The sequence below is a fragment of the Rhinopithecus roxellana genome, chromosome 6, assembly GCF_007565055.1.
Source record: "Rhinopithecus roxellana isolate Shanxi Qingling chromosome 6, ASM756505v1, whole genome shotgun sequence".
In the NCBI taxonomy this organism is placed as follows: Eukaryota; Metazoa; Chordata; class Mammalia; order Primates; family Cercopithecidae; genus Rhinopithecus; species Rhinopithecus roxellana.
This window is the reverse complement of record NC_044554.1, coordinates 41,738,367-41,757,377: the sequence shown is the minus strand read 5'-3', so window position 1 is coordinate 41,757,377 and position 19,011 is coordinate 41,738,367. Positions and strand designations below refer to the sequence as shown.

Sequence of the window (19,011 nt, the reverse complement as noted above, 5' to 3'; positions counted from 1 at the left end):
GCCTGCACTTCTAATATTTCCCAGTGCTGTAGCTGCTGGTGGTCTGGGGACCACACTTTAAGAACCAGTGGTCTGGCCAGGCACAGTGGCTCATGCCTGTAATCCCGGCACTTTGGGAGGCCAAGGCGGGCAGATTGCTTGAGCTCAGGAGTTCAAAACCAGCCTGGACAACATGGCAAAACCCTGTCTCTACAAAAAATAGCTAGTGCAGTGGTGCGTACCTGTAGTCCTTGTTACTCGGGAGGCTGAGGTGGGAGGATCACTTGAGCCTGTGAGATGGAGATTGTTGTGAGCCAAGATCGCACCATTGAACTCCAGCGTGGGCAACAGGAGTGAAACCTTGTCTAAAAAAAAGCAACAACAACAACAACAAAAAACAAAAAAACAAAAAAACAAAAAGCACTGGTCTAAGGGGCAATCAGGAGAGGCATCATGGAAGTGAAGGCCTTTTATGTTTTTTTCCTGAGACGAGGTCCCACTTTGTCGCCCAGGCTGGAGTACAGTGTTGAGATCATGGCTCTTTGTAGCCTCGACTTCCAAGTCTCAAATGATCCCAAGGTAGATGCCTTTGAGGTAAACCTCAAAGCATGAATGAGTTTGCCAGATGGAGAAGAGGTAGAGTGTTTACTAGGAATGGCGTGTGGGAAATGAAGCCAACAGGTCTCTGGGTACTAGAGGTGTTGAGCCCAGGTGAGAAGTCTGGGCTCCACTGAGGCGACCTCTTGGAGTAGGGGATGGTTTGGGGACCTGGAAGAGATGTGATGAGAACGGGCAGAAGTGTAGAGGGTGGTGCAGGGGAGAGACCAGGTCAGAGGCTGCTGGGATAGCCAGTAAGAACAGAGTAGGCACTTTAGGTTGAGAGTAGAAAATAGCCTTGACCATCATCCTTGAGCCTCACCCTCCTTTAAGGCCTGGAGGATTTTTTCCATGACACTGTTTTTCAAACTAGGCATTGACACTTATGATTCACAGGGACCATGCGATGAGGTAGTGGGTTGCAACCAGCATTTAAAAAAATGAATTAGAGGCTGAGCATGGTGGCTCATGCCTGTAATCCCAGCACTTTGGGAGGCTGAGGCGGGTGGATCACTTGAGGTCAGGAGTTCGAGACCAGCCTGGCCAACATGGTGAAACCCTGTCTCTACTAAAAATACAAAAAAATTAGCTGGGCATGGTGGCGCATGCCTGTAATCCCAGCTACTCGGCAGGCTGAGGCAGGAGATTTGCTTGAATCTGGGAGGCGGTGGTTGCAGGGAACCAAGATTGTGCCACTGCACTCTAGCCTGGGCGACAGAGCTCCAAAATAGATAAATCTCAAAATCTCCAAATCTCACTAAAACTTTACTTGCAGAAATTTGAGAAGTTCCCAATTGCTCACAGGACAAAGTTTGAAGTCCTTGCAAGGAAGACTCTTATTCCCTGGCCCTCAAAGGTTTTTCTAAATTTAGTTTTCGGTCTCCTTGTTCAAGTTTGAGGTTGCATTGAGCTATGATTGTGCCAGTGCTCTCCAGCCTGGGTGCTAATTACAAGTGTGTGTAATTAGCTGGGCGTGGTGGCGGGCGCCTTGTAGTCCCAGCTACGCGGGAGACTGAGGCACGAGAATCACTTGAACCCGGGAGGTGGAGGCTGCAGTGAGTCGTGATCGTGCCACTGCACTCCAGCCTAGGTAACAGAACAAGACTCAGTCTCAAAAAAAAAAAAAAAAAAAAAAACTAATGCACAGAAAAGATGGCAGAATTTTACAAACATGTGAAAAAGCCCAGGTTACATTTGTTGTCCTCTTTCCTTCAACTGATCTGATGCTTCAACTTCTTTCTATGCTACATATGTAAAGAATGCGTCTTATTTCCCCTCATCTACCTTGATTGAGGCAGAAAAATGGATAAACAGCAAATGCTGTGGCAAATATCCATCCAAAGTGGTAATTATTGCATCATTATATTCGCTATTTTACCTGTCATGTGCCATTAGAAGGTAACAAGATCACTGTCAGTCAAAGATGGGGGAGATAATTAGAGTATCTATAGGTTAGCAGGAAATCAAATTGGTGCTGGTCCCCATCAGTGCCGAGGAGCTGGACGTAATTAGGGGGAAAATATGCAAAGGGTGAGATGAATGAAGCCCTGGGGATTAAATACCGTGGCTGATTTGAGAGTTTGACTCTCCTATGTTCTGACATGGCAGATGGCGACGTCAAAATACGTGTACAATTGCAGCAGGGAAAATAGCAAAACAAGGCGCCACTGCTACTGTCTGCAGGGTCCTGAGAAGTGCCTAAATTGGAAAAACACAGTGTTTATCTTGTTTTCCAATCCACTGGGTTTTTCTTCCTTATTTTGTCCAGTTTGGAGTCAGGTATTAACATAGGAAAACAAGGCTGAGTGAAATGGGCTTTTATTCAAGAAGTCCCTGCTCTGCCCAGATTAGCGGATGTCAGCAACTGGACTGCTTTCTCAGTGCCCTTTTCTCACCCCGGACTGACTTTTCCAGAGCTTTGGATGCACTTCTCAGATGCCCCTGTGAAACCACAGGAGTCCACAGCACTTGCCAGCCACAGACCTGCCCCCGCTCCACAATTTCTGAACATTTCTATCTGATTCCCATTCAGCAGCTACCCAGATCTTGCTAACTGGAACTACTTTTGCTTTTTCCCTAGTAACATACAAACACCCATGCAAACAATCTCATCCAAATAGCAATTTCATCAGGTCGATACAAGAAAATTTAACAATTTTTTTTTTTTTTTACATCAAAAAAAAAAAAAAAACAAAACAAACTAGATTTTAGAGGACAGGGAGACTGCAAACTGATGAGGACTACACCACATAATTAAAAGAGAGAAAAAGCCAGGACAGGAAAAAAAAAAAAAAAATCTGGAAGGTCTTTAGTATTACATAAGACTGAGTCCACAGATATTGAAATACAATGGAATGAGCAAGCAAAAACTGTTGTCACAGGCCCTGGGTCAGATTTCTCATCACTGCTGGAAAAGCAAACACTTTTGCTCACTTTTGAAGTAGCTCAGAGGCACAAACAGAACTGGCTAACGTGGCCCACACGGTACAAACGTCTATAAAATCCAGAAGTACCTGACTTTTACAGTATTTTGGACATACAAAAAATGAACAGAACACCCCCCCCCCCCGCAAAAAAAAAAAAAAAAAAAAAAACCACAAGCAACTGTGTGGGGTGCAAATGTTTACAGTAACGAATTGGTGAGACGCTAACCGAGTTGGGTAGGGTGGTCAGCCACGGCAGGTGAGCCTTCTGTTCTCACGCAGGCTGGGTTCGAGGTGTTTCTTTTCACGAGCCCGGTCTTGTACAGGTATGGCTTCTTCCCTAAGGTAATGATGGTCACCTCACACAAACAAGCAGCTGGAAGCTTAGTTCACATTTTTTAATAACATGGCACAGTTTACATTACACAAGAAGGCTCCGCCGATGAGAACATGCTGAAGATTCAGTTGCTTCACTTTTCTTTTCACATAGGATCTAGAAAGGACTTTATTACATACAGGATAAACAGCAAAAAGGTCCGTATAGAACAATCTCTTTACAATACTGAAAGCTACCACTACAGTTCCAGTGTACATATTCCTTGGATTTTTTTTTTTTAGTTGTTGTCTTTAAAAAAAAAACAAAAACAAAAAAAAACAAAATAACAAAAAAAAAAAAAAAAAAAACACCGCACAACATCTGGAGTTCACAAAATCTGAAGCTCACAACTAAACCTTCAGTTTACTACTAAAATAGATCTCTCTGCTTATTAGAAACAATGGTCTGTAGTTAACTTTTTTTTTTTTTTTTTTGCAAAAACAGGATAACAACGTCAGATAGCACTTTAATATACTAGAAGACCAAATGGAACTAATTTTATTTCATACATATATTTTACAGTCCAGTAGACAAGATATATTGTATTTCTCTGCTAGTAAAGTCATATTCTCTCCAAATATGTAGACAAGAGGCTTAATGTATTATAAAAGTATTATGAAGAGACATTAAGATTGATGCAAACTCAAAAAACACACTCACACACAAGACTTTTTTTCTGCCATCTTTCACCCTCTAACTCGCGATGGCTCCACAAGGTTGACCTGTTACGGCTATTCCCAGACTTGATCACCAGCTGGAATACAGTGCGTCACATCGGGAAACGTGCACCTTACATCGGTCAGTTATTGAATACAGTGAAAACATATCCATCATCTGAGAAAACTTGAAGCTTTCTTTCAGGATCTGTTTGGGTGTAAGTAAATCTCATTACAAAACGAAGTGTGTACAGGTATGAAATAGGACACACTAAAAAAGGCATGGTTCTCACATGAGGTGTGTGTGAAGTCACTGGCGACCTGTGTGTGTCTGACAGACACCACCACCCGTCCCCTGATTTTGGCATCTGGCGAATCCCACCCTCCCTGGCACCGGTTGCTCATGTCCTCAGTTACCTCTCCGGGGCTGCACTTTTCCCCAGAGCCCACAAGCGGCAACTTCAGATGCTAAGTTCCAGCCTGGGGTCCAATTTGCAAAATAGGATGTTTCTCCGTTTGAAAAAAAACAAGCAAGGAAAACAGAGTCATATCACGTAAGCGCTTGTTCAGGGAAAATATGACCTTAAGTATGTTGTAAATGGATTTGAAAAGGCTCCTTTGAGTTAGGCGGGCTTTTGTGAAAAGCCCGAACATTCATTGCATAGTTGAAGGGTTTAGCTGTCTATAACAATATATGGGAACACAGCCTTAGCCGACTGTGTTCAGTGATATTAAGTAAGTTTGCAAGTAGCACATTTTAAGAAGTATTAATGTATTATGTTACTTAATCTTTACCTATTTACATTTGTACAAAGTAAAGCTTTCATCTTACCCTTTTGCATATATGAACCATTAGCTCATGAAGCAATCTCTTTTTACATAACTATGTACACTGTCTGTCTTCCCACCTCATCTGAAAGAATTTTGCATGATGGATGGCGTGGACTTCTCCCCCCGCCCCCCCAAAATTATCATCTAATTGGTGTGTGTTGTCATCTTCACTGTTTTGGTTCAAATCAAAAAGTTTTATACGAGAAAGAAAAAGTAGGAGACGTGAGAACATATGACTGGGCTAAAAGATCTGAAAAATCTCAACATACAATATACAAAACATTTCAAAATGTGCAGAGTCTATACATTTTTTACAAGGGGAAGAGGTGGGGCTTCCCGCCCCCGCAGTCTATGTGAGCCATGCAGGAGTTCTGTCTCTCAAGTCTGGCCTGGTGTCTGCCTAGGGTTTCTTCCTCATTCGTGCTCCTGTTCTCGGCTTATCGGGCCTCGATATCCTTCAGCGTGTGGGAAGGGGGCCTCTCCCTTATCTCTGCGGACAGAGGAGTCGTCCTTCTGGGAGAGACCGGGCGGCCCCCCAGCGTGGAGATGAGCGGGGGAGGTGCGCTCAGCGCTGCTGTCGGAGGGGTCTTGTTGAGGAGTCCGTTCTGGTGGCCCGCGGTGGGGCTGATGCGGGGATAGTGCATGCTGGGGAGTCCCGGGGTGATGAGGCTGGGGTGGGGGAGGTGTCCGTCGAGGGAGGCGGGGTGCACGGAGTGGAGCCGCGTGTGCTCGTAGTCTTCTCTGAGCATGTGCAAGCGCTCCCGCTCGTCCAGGTGACCTCCCCGCTCGTGCTCCCGCCGAGGGTCCACAGACAGCGGGTGGTGGTGGTGGTGGTGGTGGTGGCTGTAGTCGTGAGGCTCCCGGTCCCTGAAGGAGCGGTCGGCTTCGTACAGCCGGGGAGTCGAGAGCCGGTGGAGCGGGTCGTTCCTTAGCAGAAAGTCCCTGCCCAGCGGGTCTCTCCGGTGAATGTCAAGTTCTCGGTAAGGATCCCTCAAGGGGTCCCGGATGGGGTCCCAGTGGAAAGAAGGGTACGGAAAGCGCTCTCCGCCCGGGAGGGGGCTGATGCCCATGAAGGGGGTCATCATGCGAGTCCTGTCCAGGCTGCTGATGCTGTTCATGGGGTGAATGCCCGTCACCCCCACCGTCATGGGCATCGAGGCCAGGGGCCCCGGGTGCACGCTGGACGAGGAGTTGGGAGGCGGCGGCTCCGAGGCCCGGTGGGTCTGCGGGGCCTCTGGAGGCAGGTCGTGGTCTTCCTTCCGCTCCTCCTTCACCTTGACCTCGGAGCTCTTCTTGGGGTTCTCGTAGGCCGGCTCACCCTTGCGCGGCTCGGCCTCCCGGCTCGAGGTGCTGTTGGGCCTGGCACTCTCCACCACCGGGGTCCGCACGTAGGGAGACGGCACCCGGGCCAGCTGCTTGGCCTCTTCGCCCGCGGCGCGCCCCTCGTGGCCGTGCCCGTCCTTCTCGGGCAGGTGGCCCTCTTTCGCCTTGTGCTCGTCGGCGGCCAGGTCCTTGCGGGATTCCGAGTGGTCTCTCTCCCTCTCTTTGGGTTTGTCCTTCTCCCGAGCCTCAGTGTTCAGATGAGCCCGGATCTGGTCAGTGGAGCTGCGGGTATGTCCCAGGGCATTCACCGGGAGGATAGGTGCTGGTGAAGGGTGGCTGGAGTGTCTCTTCTCGACGCTTTCCCTGGGGCAGAGAGGGGAAGACAAGGACGCAGATGAAATGAAACCGGCGAGTCGGCCGGGCCAGGGGCTGCGGGTGAAATGGTGGTGTGACGAGGACAGGCTGGGGGCTGCTTCCCATGGTCACCAAGGCAGCAGCCATGCCCTGGGCAGGGCAGAGCCAGCCACCCTCATCCTACTTACCTAGATTTTAGAGGAAGCTTAATGGGGGAGACGGACCAGGGATGAGGGTGAGGGGGAGTCTGCGGGAGCAAGAATCTCTCTGCACTGTAAGAGCCTCAACCAAGAGCACAGAAGAGCTTCCAGGAAGCCAAGATGGCTGCATGTGGTCAATAAAGTGATGCGGCAATCCAGCCCCACTGTGTGGACTCTCCGGATTGTCTAGTGTTAAGAATCCCGTTTTAAGAGGCCAACGCCCGCCAAGTATCACTTTTCTTCCAACTGTGCAACACAGAGCCAGTGGAAGGAAGGGTTCAACCAGTGCTACAGAAGTCTCTTGCTCCTTACAAGGACAAGTGACCAGTTTCAGAGCAAAGAACGTGGATATGGAGCCATCTCCAAGACACAGCATGTGAGAGAGGCTCAAAAGGAAGCCACAACTGGAGGACTTTTGAGTTGCAAAGAGCACTTGTGCACCAGATGGGATAAGAAAGCCAAAGTCTGATGAGAAGACGGAGGGAAGGCAGTAGGAAAAGCAGGTCCCTAAACATAAAACCTCATGAGGACATTGAAAACAATTTTAGAGAACAGCTGTGAGTGAAAATGCAAGACAAGAATTTTAGAGACCTGTCTTGGATGGGGGCTCAAGAGTATTGGGCAGAAAATGCAAAAACAAATGGAATGACAATAAGGTAAAACTTGAGTTAAAACTAAGACCAGGCAAATCTTATAGATGGCGCCAAGACAGATATGGCAAAGTTGAGGAGAGTGGCAGCCTGCCACACTGGCTCGGTGCTGGTGTGCAAGGATCAGAGGACCACAGTGAGAGAGTTCAGGAGGCTCCCGTATAAGGGCTGTTTCCTGCCCACATGCAGAGAAGAGGAGTAACTTTTAAGCGAAGTATGGAAGAAGAGTACATTTTATTTATTAAGCTTCCTGACTTGAATCCAAGAGGCCATTTTGACGCCATCCAGAGAAACGCGCAAAGGGCTGGTGGCCACATCCTGCATTGCACCTAGTGACAGGCTGTGTACGGAAAGCTGGCGGCCTAAGGTCGGCCACATTAGGTTGCTAGGCGTGCCTCATTTCGGCAGTTCACAGCTCAGAGCTGAATGTCAGAAACGTTCCTCCCAGTGGTTAAGAGATTGTTATCATACTGCCTTGAAGGAAACTTTGTCTTTTTCTTTTATCAGTCAGCATAATGGCCTCTGATGAGTATCTACTAATCTGCCGCATTCAGAGCCTGCAAAGTTGAATTCTTTGAAATTACTAGGAGATACACACAGACATACATACACGGTACACAAAGAAAAGAAACATTAAAGATTTCGATCAAATTTAAATCTTAAGTACTGCAAGGAAATTGGGATTAGGTATTTTCTGTCAGGCATATTTGTGCATTCCTTATCAGTTCATTTAAACTGAAAATAGCCTAAAGAAAGAAAAAAGGAGACATTTTGTCAAGAATGTGTATGATATTCTTTGGAAAAAATACTGCAAGACATTCCCTCTTTAATACTACTTTTTTTTCTAGGCATGGGTTACCAAGTGCAGAGACAACGGTTAACAAAATTATCCACTAGTGAAACCAAAACCAGACCAAAACTGCTTGTCGACGTTTCTCTACATCTAGGTGAGTAAAATCGTATTAGTCATCTGTGAGCCCCAGGCTTTGAGTTTGAACAAAACTTGAGAAAAATATGATGAGGCAATGCAAACATGGCTTTCTAAAAGAAAACAAAAAGAAGAAAAGAGCGGGAAAAACCTATGGATGGTTTAATGGACTGCACGGACTTGAAAGCAAATATGGAATTGATTCATGCTGTGTGTGTCTGGCCCAAAGCTCCAACTCCCTGTCTTCTAGAGAAAGACTTCTGTTTGGACACACTAACGGGGTCTTAGGACGTGCTGATGTGTAACTGCGACTGAGACAGGAATCTGTTGCTAGCTCTGCTATCTCCTACCGTCACCATATGCTACGGGCCATGGGGACTGCGAGGGGCTGCGGGCACTGGCTGTGGGGATGAGCTGAGGCTAGCGGGGTGGCTAAAGCACGAGGCTGGGACAGGGAGGGTGGGCGGCCGGTTCCACTGGTACTTGGCACAGAGTGGGGACTCGAGAGCGGTTTCTTTCCGTACCTTTCTTTGTCATCTTTACTAACAGATGAGTCTCGTTTATCTACATCTCTATCTCTGTCATGAGCTGCAGCGGACGCGCTGCGCTCCAGCTCCCCTGGCTTCAGCCAGGGCGGAGGGGTCGGGAACGACGGAGGCGTTCGGTGCAGCCGGTTCCAGGGTTCGTGAGGGTTGCTAAAGTTCTGCACACTGGGGCCATCCTTGTGGCCGAACATTGAGTTGGGTGCTGAAATGGTGAAGTGGAGAACAAAAAGGTTTAAGAGAAATTATATAATCTGCTGTAATGAAGGTACTTACCAAAAAACTTTTAACAGCATTCAGAGTTAAAATGAATACATATTATTGGGAGCTGGAAAAGGAAAGGAGATTAACAAATTCATTAGAGGAAGTCTTGTCCTACACTGGAGAGGTAGCTCACAGCTTTCTTTTTCTTTTTAAAACCAAAAGCAAAGGTGGGGACAGGGGAAATTAAAAAGGAAAAGGGACCAAATGGGTATTGAGATAACCTAATTCAACGTATCTGGTGCATGCATAAGTTCCAGGCATGCAGAAGGGTGTGTTATGATGGTGGGATTTGGATTAATAACTCTAAATTAATTCGCAGAAGTCACCGTCTCCTCTACCCATCGCGGCCCTCTCAAGTGTCACCAGAGACCAGACAGGACCTTGCCCTCAACAGACACACCGGTCTCCTTGATGTATTTTAAATAAAGACTGACCTGTGACGGTATGCTCAGAGACACGTTTTAGCTCTTCCTGTACCCAGAGTATATGGTATGTGGCATGAAAGAAAATAATTTGCATATCCAGCAACTAAATACTAATGTTTAGAACGTGAGATGGGCTTCTAACTCTTCTCCTAATCGAGATGAGCTTTTTTAATAGTAGAAAACTGCAAAGTCTTCCTAGATGATGGAGAATAAAATGTTGCCAAATCTTGATTATCCCGAGCCTGGTGCTGTCTTCCTGCTATTTTTCATTGTGCTTTTTTCAACTCCACGAATGCCACGGGCAAGATGAAATGTAACTACTGCTTTCATTTCTAATGTGAGTTGCAGCCAAAATCTTGGAGAGCAGAGATGGGATGTGGATGAAACTCTGAACTTGAGTAAACTCTCTGTGGTCATCAATTACACTGCCGTTCCTGCCCCTCAGAACTGGATAGCCACAGGGGGCCGCCCTCACAGTGGCGGCTGCCCTCACAGTGGTGGCTCTGCACGCTTCCACCTCACCCCACTGTGAAGGCCTGCTTTTGCAGTGATATAACCTACACTGGTCCCCCCCAGAGCATAGTTTTCCTTTTCTCTAGAAAGGTCTTGAGCCATATGCGGATCACAGGAGATAAAAAGTCCAAGGCAGATTTTTAAAAGTTAGAGGTACTCACTAACGGAAGGATTTCCAAGTCCCCCGAAGGCATTGCCACCAACGGCTGCTAGGCCTGTGAATGTAGACGGCCGATTAAAAGGCTCTGCAAACAAGATGGGGAAGAAGGAAATGGTCAGGGGCTCTGCTGAGAGAGGAACCCAGAACTTCCTGGGAGCAGGGTGATGCGGGATCCCTGCCCTCTCTACACCCCCACCTGGCCTGTCCCACTTCTCCTACTGGATGGTGTAAAAGGTTTTCATTACACTTGGATTTAGGCACTGGGTTAGCAAAATCTATCTGAGGGCTCTAATTCCACAACTGTGCATTTTGCATTACTCTTCCTTTGCCCAGTGGGGACACTACTCAAGCCAGGGTGTACAACTTGCCTTCCTGCCCAGTCTCGCCTCTGCCAGGAGTGCGCTCTGCAGGTTCTAACAGAACAGAAAGAGGTGACATCTGAATCCATGATGAAACTCTGAAGGCACGCCTATGATATGCCCTGATGTTGTGCAAGGCAATGCCTGCATCTGCCTGTACACTTTGCAGATGGGATCGAATATGCAAAGGCCACACAAAGCATGCACCTTCACTAGGAAGAGACTCATTCATCGAGGCAGTGACATGTGGAATAGCACCTCTCCATAACATCAGCTTGTGTTTCTTTCCGCTTCCTAGAGGTGACCTTTGCTACGGGGCAAGAGCTCACCATCTTCTTCCAATGGGCAGGAACAGGCTGTTGTAAACTCGGATTCCCTGAGATACCAAGGGATGGCTCTCACCCACTGCACCATGGTAAGCTCAGGCAGAACCACTGCTGAGCACAGCTCCACTACCGAAAGAATGTGGTGTGAGAGATGAAATCTGGAAGCTGGATGGCATGTATTGAAACCCCTAAGAGAGTACCATCTCCTGCCTAAGTGGTAAGCGAGGTATCTGGGACTCCCACCAGTTTGCCTGGAGGTGCAGCGGAAGCATGGTAAACACAGCAGGGTTGCCTGAAGCACACACCTCAGTTCCCATGATTTTGGGTGACTCACCTAGGTGGGCAGCAGGGTTGAGGAAGTTGCTGTGATGAGGAGGTGGCCCAAAAGGGGTCCCAGTTGGGTGTGCAGCACCTGTTAAGTCAAACATAACAAAACCAGAGTTTACAAAAAGCCAACTTTGAAGATGCAACCGGCTTCTACTTGCTTAACGGCCCCATGAGAAAAAATGCTCAAGGGAGGTCATGGCTAAAGTCCACCCAGGCCCCTGCAGGCAAGACACGGGGTAAAAGAAAATGTTTTTTTGGGAAGCAGAAAATCAATCATCCCTTTTTCACTTTCCCAGCATGGCTGGCCACCACCTAAAAGAGGTATTTCTTTTTATTTTTATTATTTATTTATTTATTTATTTTTTTTTTTGAGACGGAGTCTCGCTCTGTCGCCCGGGCTGGAGTGCAGTGGCCGGATCTCAGCTCACTGCAAGCTCTGCCTCCCGGGTTTACGCCATTCTCCTGCCTCAGCCTCCTGAGTAGCTGGGACTACAGGCGCCCGCCACCTCGCCCGGCTAGTTTTTTGTATTTTTTAGTAGAGATGGGTTTCACCGTGTTAGCCAGGATGGTCTCGATCTCCTGACCTCGTGATCCGCCCGTCTCGGCCTCCCAAAGTGCTGGGATTACAGGCTTGAGCCACCGCGCCCGGCCGAGGTATTTGTTTTTAAAGCCGATGACACACAGTATTACAAAGACAGCAATAACTCCCCTGCATCATGGGAGGAGGGGAGGTTTTATAACCAAGTAAATTTGGAGAAATACTGGATTAGAAAGAGCTAAGCCAAGTTTCTTTACTGAAGACTTGTTAGAGCCGCTAATAAGCTTATAGGCTCCTTCATTCTCTAAGAGGGGAACATTTCGTCACGGAATCCTTTCCTCATAGAGTGAGTATCTCGGAGGGGCAAGTTTTCACTTTGAGAAACACTGTTCCAGACACCCAGCCCGTTTATCATCCCTGGCTCAGGAGGGGTGGTCCTGAAGCCGTGGTTCTCAGCTACGCTACTCCGGGGCCTTGCAGAATCCCTTCTCCTGAAGAATATGTTAGTTCGCATGCAGCCACTTCGAAGGATACTATAAGGTCCAACTCTATAAAACTCATTGTTGTGAGTTACATTAGGTTTTAGGAGATGAAGTCCTCTGATGTCTCTCAACTTTCAATGCCAGGAGAAGCCGGTTGATTCTTCTGTTTTGGGGCACTAAAAATCTTATAACCGACTCATAGGTTTTTGCTTTGCCTGTCAGGGAGCTCAGGTCTAATTTAGTGGTTTCCTTCAGTTTTCCCTTGATCCACATTTCCTCCTTTACTCTGTATTTTGCCTAATGTGTATTTCTTGAAGATGCCTCTATTCCTGTTCTTGAAGGAAGCTGGGAAAGGAAGGAAGGAGAGAGAGAGAGAGAGTGTGCAAATGCGAATTAGGGAAGGGCATTTCTAAAGGCTTAGGGTGCCAAATGGGCTTGTTAATATGAGGCCACTTACTAGCTAAGGAGGCTAGCTCCCTGGAAGGCAGGCCTTGTCCTAGATGAGAGATTTGCCAAGGTCATCTGAAGAAGTCTCTAGTTTATATTCATGGGATTAGCACCCAAAAGCAAGATGAAAATGGCTGGATTTCTTAAGTATGTACAAGTTATACACATCAGTTACAAGGTTCGCCAAATAACCATTTTGGGCAGAATCCCATACTGCTTATGCTAAAGAAGGTTACATTCTAGAATGGAAGTATAAACAGGGCCTGGATAAAGAATTTAGGAATAACTGTTCCATAATCCTTTGCATTTTTTCTAAGTTCCTATAAACAAATATAAATTCCCTTAGGAAGATGGATTAAATGTAGGGGTCATTGCTGTCTGCACTCTGTTAACTCAATTCATGTTTTGGACTGCTGTTCCCTGGGCTGCAAAAGTCTTGTGGCCTGGGTTTGGAGAGGAAGCCACACAGTATGTTCGTTCTGGAACATCATCCCAGTCACGGTAGCTCAGAATTGGAAGACACCTGAGGGCTATCTATCCAGTCCTGCATGCTGGCTTATTTTCCACCTGGGAAGTGTAAGAATGATACCCCGCCTCCACAAAGTGAATATATTCCAGGATATTCATCAGGCGTTGGCAGTGTTGTCGGCTAAATAAAATTTTGGCCACATACTGTCTGTGTAGTGCAAGCTAATTAATGCTTCAATGAAGACCAGAGCTTTGCTAAGCCCAGGGCCCCCAGGGGTGCCTTGCAGTTTCAGAATTATTGAAGCAAAAGAAGCCAGTTCATCCACTTGGCTCAAATGGAAACCAGAGAGAAATCTATTTCTCTCCAAAAATCGCTCTTAATGTAGCCCTGTCTCAGAGCCTAGGTGCCATGGTAACAGAGCCTTCAAATATGTCCCTAGACAGCACTGACAGAGAAGAACCTGAGACCTTAGCAAATTCCATCGACCCTCCAGGGGGATTCACTTGCTTTGGTAGCAAGGCCTATTATTATAATGAAGATTTCTTGCAATGTGGGTGCGTCTCTCTTCCTGCACTGAAGAGCCAGAGGTCCACCCACAGTGAGTCTTGGATAAAAGCCTGGGGTGGCAGCTGGCAGGATGGCTGTGAGACTTGTCCCGCAAGGATCAGAAATGGGGAGCCCCTTGACCGCTTACGACCAAAAGAATAAATTCTACTTAGCACAGTGGGTATGAAGTGATTAGCAGAATGAGCTCAATGCCATCATTTTTAAGTGTTAACTGAGCAGAGCTCTGTGTGCCAGAAGTTACACTTAAAAAAGCTTTAAAGAAGACAGAATGACAAGAAACCCTTGATACCAAGAGGGCTGTTCTCATCCACCACACAGTCCTTACAGCCGCTGCCTTTTGTTTGTAGCAGGAGCAGGAATGAGCATAATGGTCACTCTCTACCTCACCCCTTCCACACACACACTTGACAGTGTGTATTCTCAGAGGTTAAATCAATTACAGATCTGATGAACAGGTCACTTGTGTGTTTATGCCGTTTCCTAAATTTCTTCCATCGCTTTAACCAACCAGCCAATAGTATTATGTTTTGTAGCAGAGAAAACCAGCAACTGAGTGGCCCACCCTCCCTTATCACAGACCACACTCCTGGCAACTGCCTTAATCATCATTCGTTATCCTCAGGACTTTAAAACACAGCATGACTGAGCATCCTGGTGCAAAATTACAGTGCGCTGCGGGCACCATATTAAGGGCGACCGCATCCTTCTATAACTCCTGGCATTGTTTCCTTCCCATCTGCCCTTGTAAGCCTTCTGATCTTTCTCAATAGCAATTGACATGCTTGTGAGTTATACTGGTTTAATATAGAAGCAAATAATGAACCGAAGCGATGTGAATCCCTGTAAGGGAAAGATGATCTCTGCTTCCTCCTTTAATGAAAGAGTGTATCAACGAAGATTCCCAACCCGCTGGATGTGCTGCGATGTTGCCTTGCAAGCTGGCATAAATTGTATTTTTGTAGGTGGTGACTGAGCGGCGGCTCAGAGCCCAAACCTCATTTATTTAGTTACCTGAGAACCACATTTCTCAGCTCTGCTCCCCCACCCAAACCCACACTCACCAGCGGCAGAGAACAAAGTTGAAGGCCGTGCCAGGTCATGGGGGTGGTGGATGGCTCCAAAGAGACTGGGGCCTGGAGGGCGGCTCAGGAACTCAGGTTTCAGTCCGAAGTCCAGCTTATGTGGGTCTGACTGCATCTGTTTCTACACAGCAAGGGGGACAGTAAGGGTCCCAAGGCCAACAGTAAGGAAGAAAGGTGTTAGTGAAGAGCTGGAGCTGGAGACTGTGAACGGTGCACTCGGGTTCAAGTTTACAAACACTGTGAGAGAAAGCAGCTACCCAAAAACCATTTCACCCTCAAATGTCAGATCTGCAGGCCGGTAGTGCCTGTTACACCAGAAATGTCTAGTGACAACACTAGTGTTTGGTCTGTTTTTTTTTTTTGTTTTTTGAGACGGAGTCTCCCTCACTCTGCCGCCCAGGCTGAAGTGCACTGGTGTGATCTCAGCTCACTGCAACCTCTGCCTCCCAGGTTCAAACGATTCTCCTGCCTCAGCCTCCCAAGTAGCTGGGATTACAGGTGCCTCCCAGCATGCCCAGTTAATTTTTGTATTTTTTGTGGATATGGGGTTTCACCATGATGGCCAGACTGGTCTCAAACTCAAGTGATCCGCCCACCTTGGTCTCCCAAAGTGCTAGGATTACAGGTGTGAGCCACCGCACCCAGCTATGTTTGGTCTTTAAGGTTAATGGCTTGAGAAATAAAACCATATCCTATTTATGGAGACTGCCACCACTCCCAAAGTAGTTCAGTGTTTTGCTGTAAAGGCCCATTTTAGTAAGATTTAAAATAATGGTGTCTTAAAGCTCATTTTATTAGGAATTCTGCATGAATAATCTGCTGTATAAATTAATTGTTTAATGACTCTTTGCCATACTCTAATAGATCACAGTTCATTAGTAACTGAAAGTTATGCAGAAATATTTGCATGTCTATAAGCTTTCAAATGATCATTGTTATATAATAAATAAAAAAAGAAAAAGTAAGAGTATTAATTTAACTAATAGAGGCCCTATCTCTTCCTTCTACCTGTAATTACCTGAGGAAGGTTGTGGGGGGGGGGTCCGTCCAGACAAGTAAACCATAATCCCAGCACTTTGGGAGGCCAAGGTGGGCTGACTGCCTGAGCTCAGGAGTTGAAGAGCAGCCTGGGCAACATGGTAAAACCCTGTCTCTACTAAAATACAAAAAATCAGCTGGGCCTGGTGGTGAGTGCCTGTAGTCCCAGCTACTGGGGAGGCTGAGGCACGAAAATTGCTTGAACCTGGGAGGCAGGCAGAGGTTGCTGTGACCGAGGCTGTCTCCAAAAAAAAAAAAAAAAAAGACTCGTGTGAAGTCCTTATCATGGACAGAAATCACTCTGTTTCCTCTTCTTTATGCATCCTCAGGCTAATCTTTCTGCCTACCATCCTCTTAGGCAGCAGAAATTGGTTCATAATCTTCATCTCAAACTTCCCCTGGCATCATTCTCTAGGCTGGAGGTCCTCACACCAGCATGGTTTCAAAGCTGCCCCACCTCCTTGTTTCTTGATAGCTTTCTCTTTGAACTGGCTTCACGCCTCCTCGGATAAGCACTGCTCCCAAGGCCTGGGGTCCTGGGACTTGAAGCTTCCAGTTGACGTTCCCTTGCTATGACCTTGACTTTCCCTTGCTATGAACTCTTCCCCATCTAGTCTCCTGGGTTTTCAGCCTCTTTAGCCCCATTCTAGCCTCAGCTCAATCTCCCTCATGTCCTGAGGGATCCCTGCCCGGCTGTACAACAGCAAAGCCCCATTAGGGGGCATCTATATTGACAGAACGTGGCGTGAGGGTCTGAGACAGGGAAGTCTGCTATTCCCTTACTGCTGAAGGCAACGTCCCACTCATCCATCACCCCCACTGAAAGCGAAAACTACCTGTGCACCTCCAGCTGAAACTGACACCACCCATTAAGAGAGCACACACAGTTTCCTCACTTTTTACACACACACTGATCCTCATTACTGAACTCTAAGCAACTAGACGCCAGGAAGGACGCGTGCCCCCAGCCCGGCGCAGTAAGGAACTTGCAGGCGTAGGCTCTTTCGATAAATACTGGGTAAGCAACAAAAAGAATGCGTAAAGGAACGTTACAGAGAAAGGGAAGATGCAAGCTCTGCTCAAATCTACAGGGAATGCTATAATGAAAGTCCCACTATCAAGTCATAGCCAAGCCTCAAAACCAAGCTTCTAATTCACTATGAATCTATACAATTCTTTTGAGGACCTCCTTTAATTTGGTGGCCAAATTATTTAGTGCTAATATTGCATGGTACATAGCACAGTTCCATTAACCACAACTTAGGGCCATGAAGCAAAATGGAGCTTGGGGATTACAAGCAGTTTGCTGAAAAGGGAAGATGAACGAAGTTATCTCATGTTCAAGAGGTCTTTCTAATTGAATTGGGATAATGAAAGTTTAAGTCACTGGGGACACTTTTATGGGAAAGAAGTTGCTAAAGTGGCACGTGCAACATCCCTCCTCGCTTTTAACCAAAGAAGTTACAAGGAAGATGTGCTTTACCTACCGTTCCACTAACCACATCAACCAGAACAAAAACTGAATTGAACTAATCATCAAAATCTAGTTAGCTCTTCAAAGCACACACATTTTCTAGGATAGACCACAAGGCTTCCAATTAAACTTCCCCAAACGATAAAGTGCAAGTGAGCCAAACTCACTGATGGCATGTTCTAAGAAAGAGCAGGTATCTGACAACCAAAGCAAAGTATCTTAGCGACCTCATTGATTGAGGTTTGCATCTTAACTTTTAACTGGGTTGTTTTATTTTTTATATATTCATTTTTTTTTAAAGAAATGAGATCTTGCTATGTTGCCCAGGCTGGACGAAACTCCCAGGCTCAAGGGGTTCTCCTGCCTCAGCCTCTGGAGTGGCTGGAACTTGGGCTGTTTTATTTTAAAAATCACATCACCCTTTTAAAAAGATTTCTCTTCTGTGATGAAGAGCTCTGTCTTCTAGCTCACTGGTCTCCTGTATTTCTTTCATGAGAGCTCCCAAATGCTGGTAGGACTAAAAGCTTGTTCATGAAGAAATGGATTAAGTGAAGCTTATTGGAGTTATCTGATTGCTTGTTTGCTCCTGTTTTTACGGGCATCGTAACATAGCCTGTAAATACCCAGACTGTAAAATACCGACTTGTCAGTTACTGTGTTCCCTAAGCCAAGCACTGATGCTGTATCCAGGGACTTGCAGAAGTTCTTGATCTCTCCCCTACTGAGTCATAAAGGCTCAGCAGAACATGGAATATATTCATCCCTATGATGAAAATATAGACAAAAAGGAAAAACCATCTTTGGACAGCGAGGTAATGGCCAGAACGCAGCTCCTGCAAGTACTGACTGTATTCCAGCCCCCGGCACTGACCATCAACAGGACCAATGACAGTTCAGTCGCATCATCTTCATATAGGGCATACATGACTGTACCGTTTTCCCACAGCCAAAAAAATGAAAAGAATGCAGCAGTCACTATTTTTACAAAAACCCAAACCCAACATTCATTTGTAGCTCTTCCCAGATGCAAAGTATTTTCTGTATTCTAATTTTTGGTCACTATAATTTTATTTCCAAAAGCTTTATTTTAGCATTTAATCCATATTCAATCCCTTTGGATCAATAAAATGACAAAATTTAAAAAGGGGGAACCCCAGGGCATTATCAGTTTGCTTTTGTTTTGTAATTTCACTGGTGGTTTCCCTAATTAATAGATTTCTGAGCTGGTTGCTGTGGCTTGCACTGTAATCCCAGCTACTTGGGAGGCTGAGGCGGGAGAATTGCTTGTGGCCAGGAGTCTGAGACCAGCCTGGGCAACACAGTGAGACCCCCATCTCTACAAAAACAATCAAGAAATTAGCCAAGTATGGTGGTAAATGCCTAAAGTCCCAGTTGCTTGGGAGACTGAGGTGGGAGGATCACATGAGCCCAGGAATTCAAGGCTGTGGTGAGCTATGACTGTGCCCCTATACTCCAGCCTGGGCAACAGAATGAGACCCTGACTCTGGGGAAAAAAAAAAAAAAAAAAGTTAAGACTTCTGAGTAGCTTTTCCAAGAGGGGCTTGATCCTTCCTAACTATGGGTCTGTAATATATATTTTAAATGCCTCCTTAATCAGGTTCTCCTGAGCACATCACACACTCACATGCCCATCCCATTCTTCCTATACCAGGAAGGTCGG

General features: G+C 46.4%; 1 protein-coding gene and 1 long non-coding RNA gene across 4 annotated transcripts in view; one reads left to right on the top strand and one right to left on the bottom strand.

Annotated features, from left to right (window-relative positions):
* Positions 1–3,377: 3,377 nt before the first annotated feature.
* The window catches only part of AUTS2 (activator of transcription and developmental regulator AUTS2), a 99,438-nt gene continuing 83,804 nt past the window's right edge, over positions 3,378–19,011 (bottom strand). For 2 of the 3 annotated variants that reach the window (XM_030932353.1, XM_030932355.1), the window contains 5 exons: positions 14,798–14,939; positions 11,241–11,318; positions 10,223–10,306; positions 8,842–9,064; positions 3,378–6,548 (listed from right to left, as the gene is read on the bottom strand). In XM_030932353.1, coding sequence (XP_030788213.1) covers positions 5,300–6,548; positions 8,842–9,064; positions 10,223–10,306; positions 11,241–11,318; positions 14,798–14,939 — 1,776 coding nt within the window. In that variant the 3' untranslated portion in view covers positions 3,378–5,299. Of the gene's footprint in view, positions 6,549–8,841; positions 9,065–10,222; positions 10,307–10,589; positions 10,635–11,240; positions 11,319–14,797; positions 14,940–19,011 lie in introns of all 3 variants that reach the window. The other variant, XM_030932354.1, reaches the window with a different exon arrangement.
* LOC115898253 lies at positions 7,904–9,677 on the top strand. Its single transcript, XR_004057942.1, has 3 exons — positions 7,904–8,002; positions 8,238–8,336; positions 9,443–9,677. It is a non-coding gene; the product is annotated as an uncharacterized LOC115898253 (long non-coding RNA).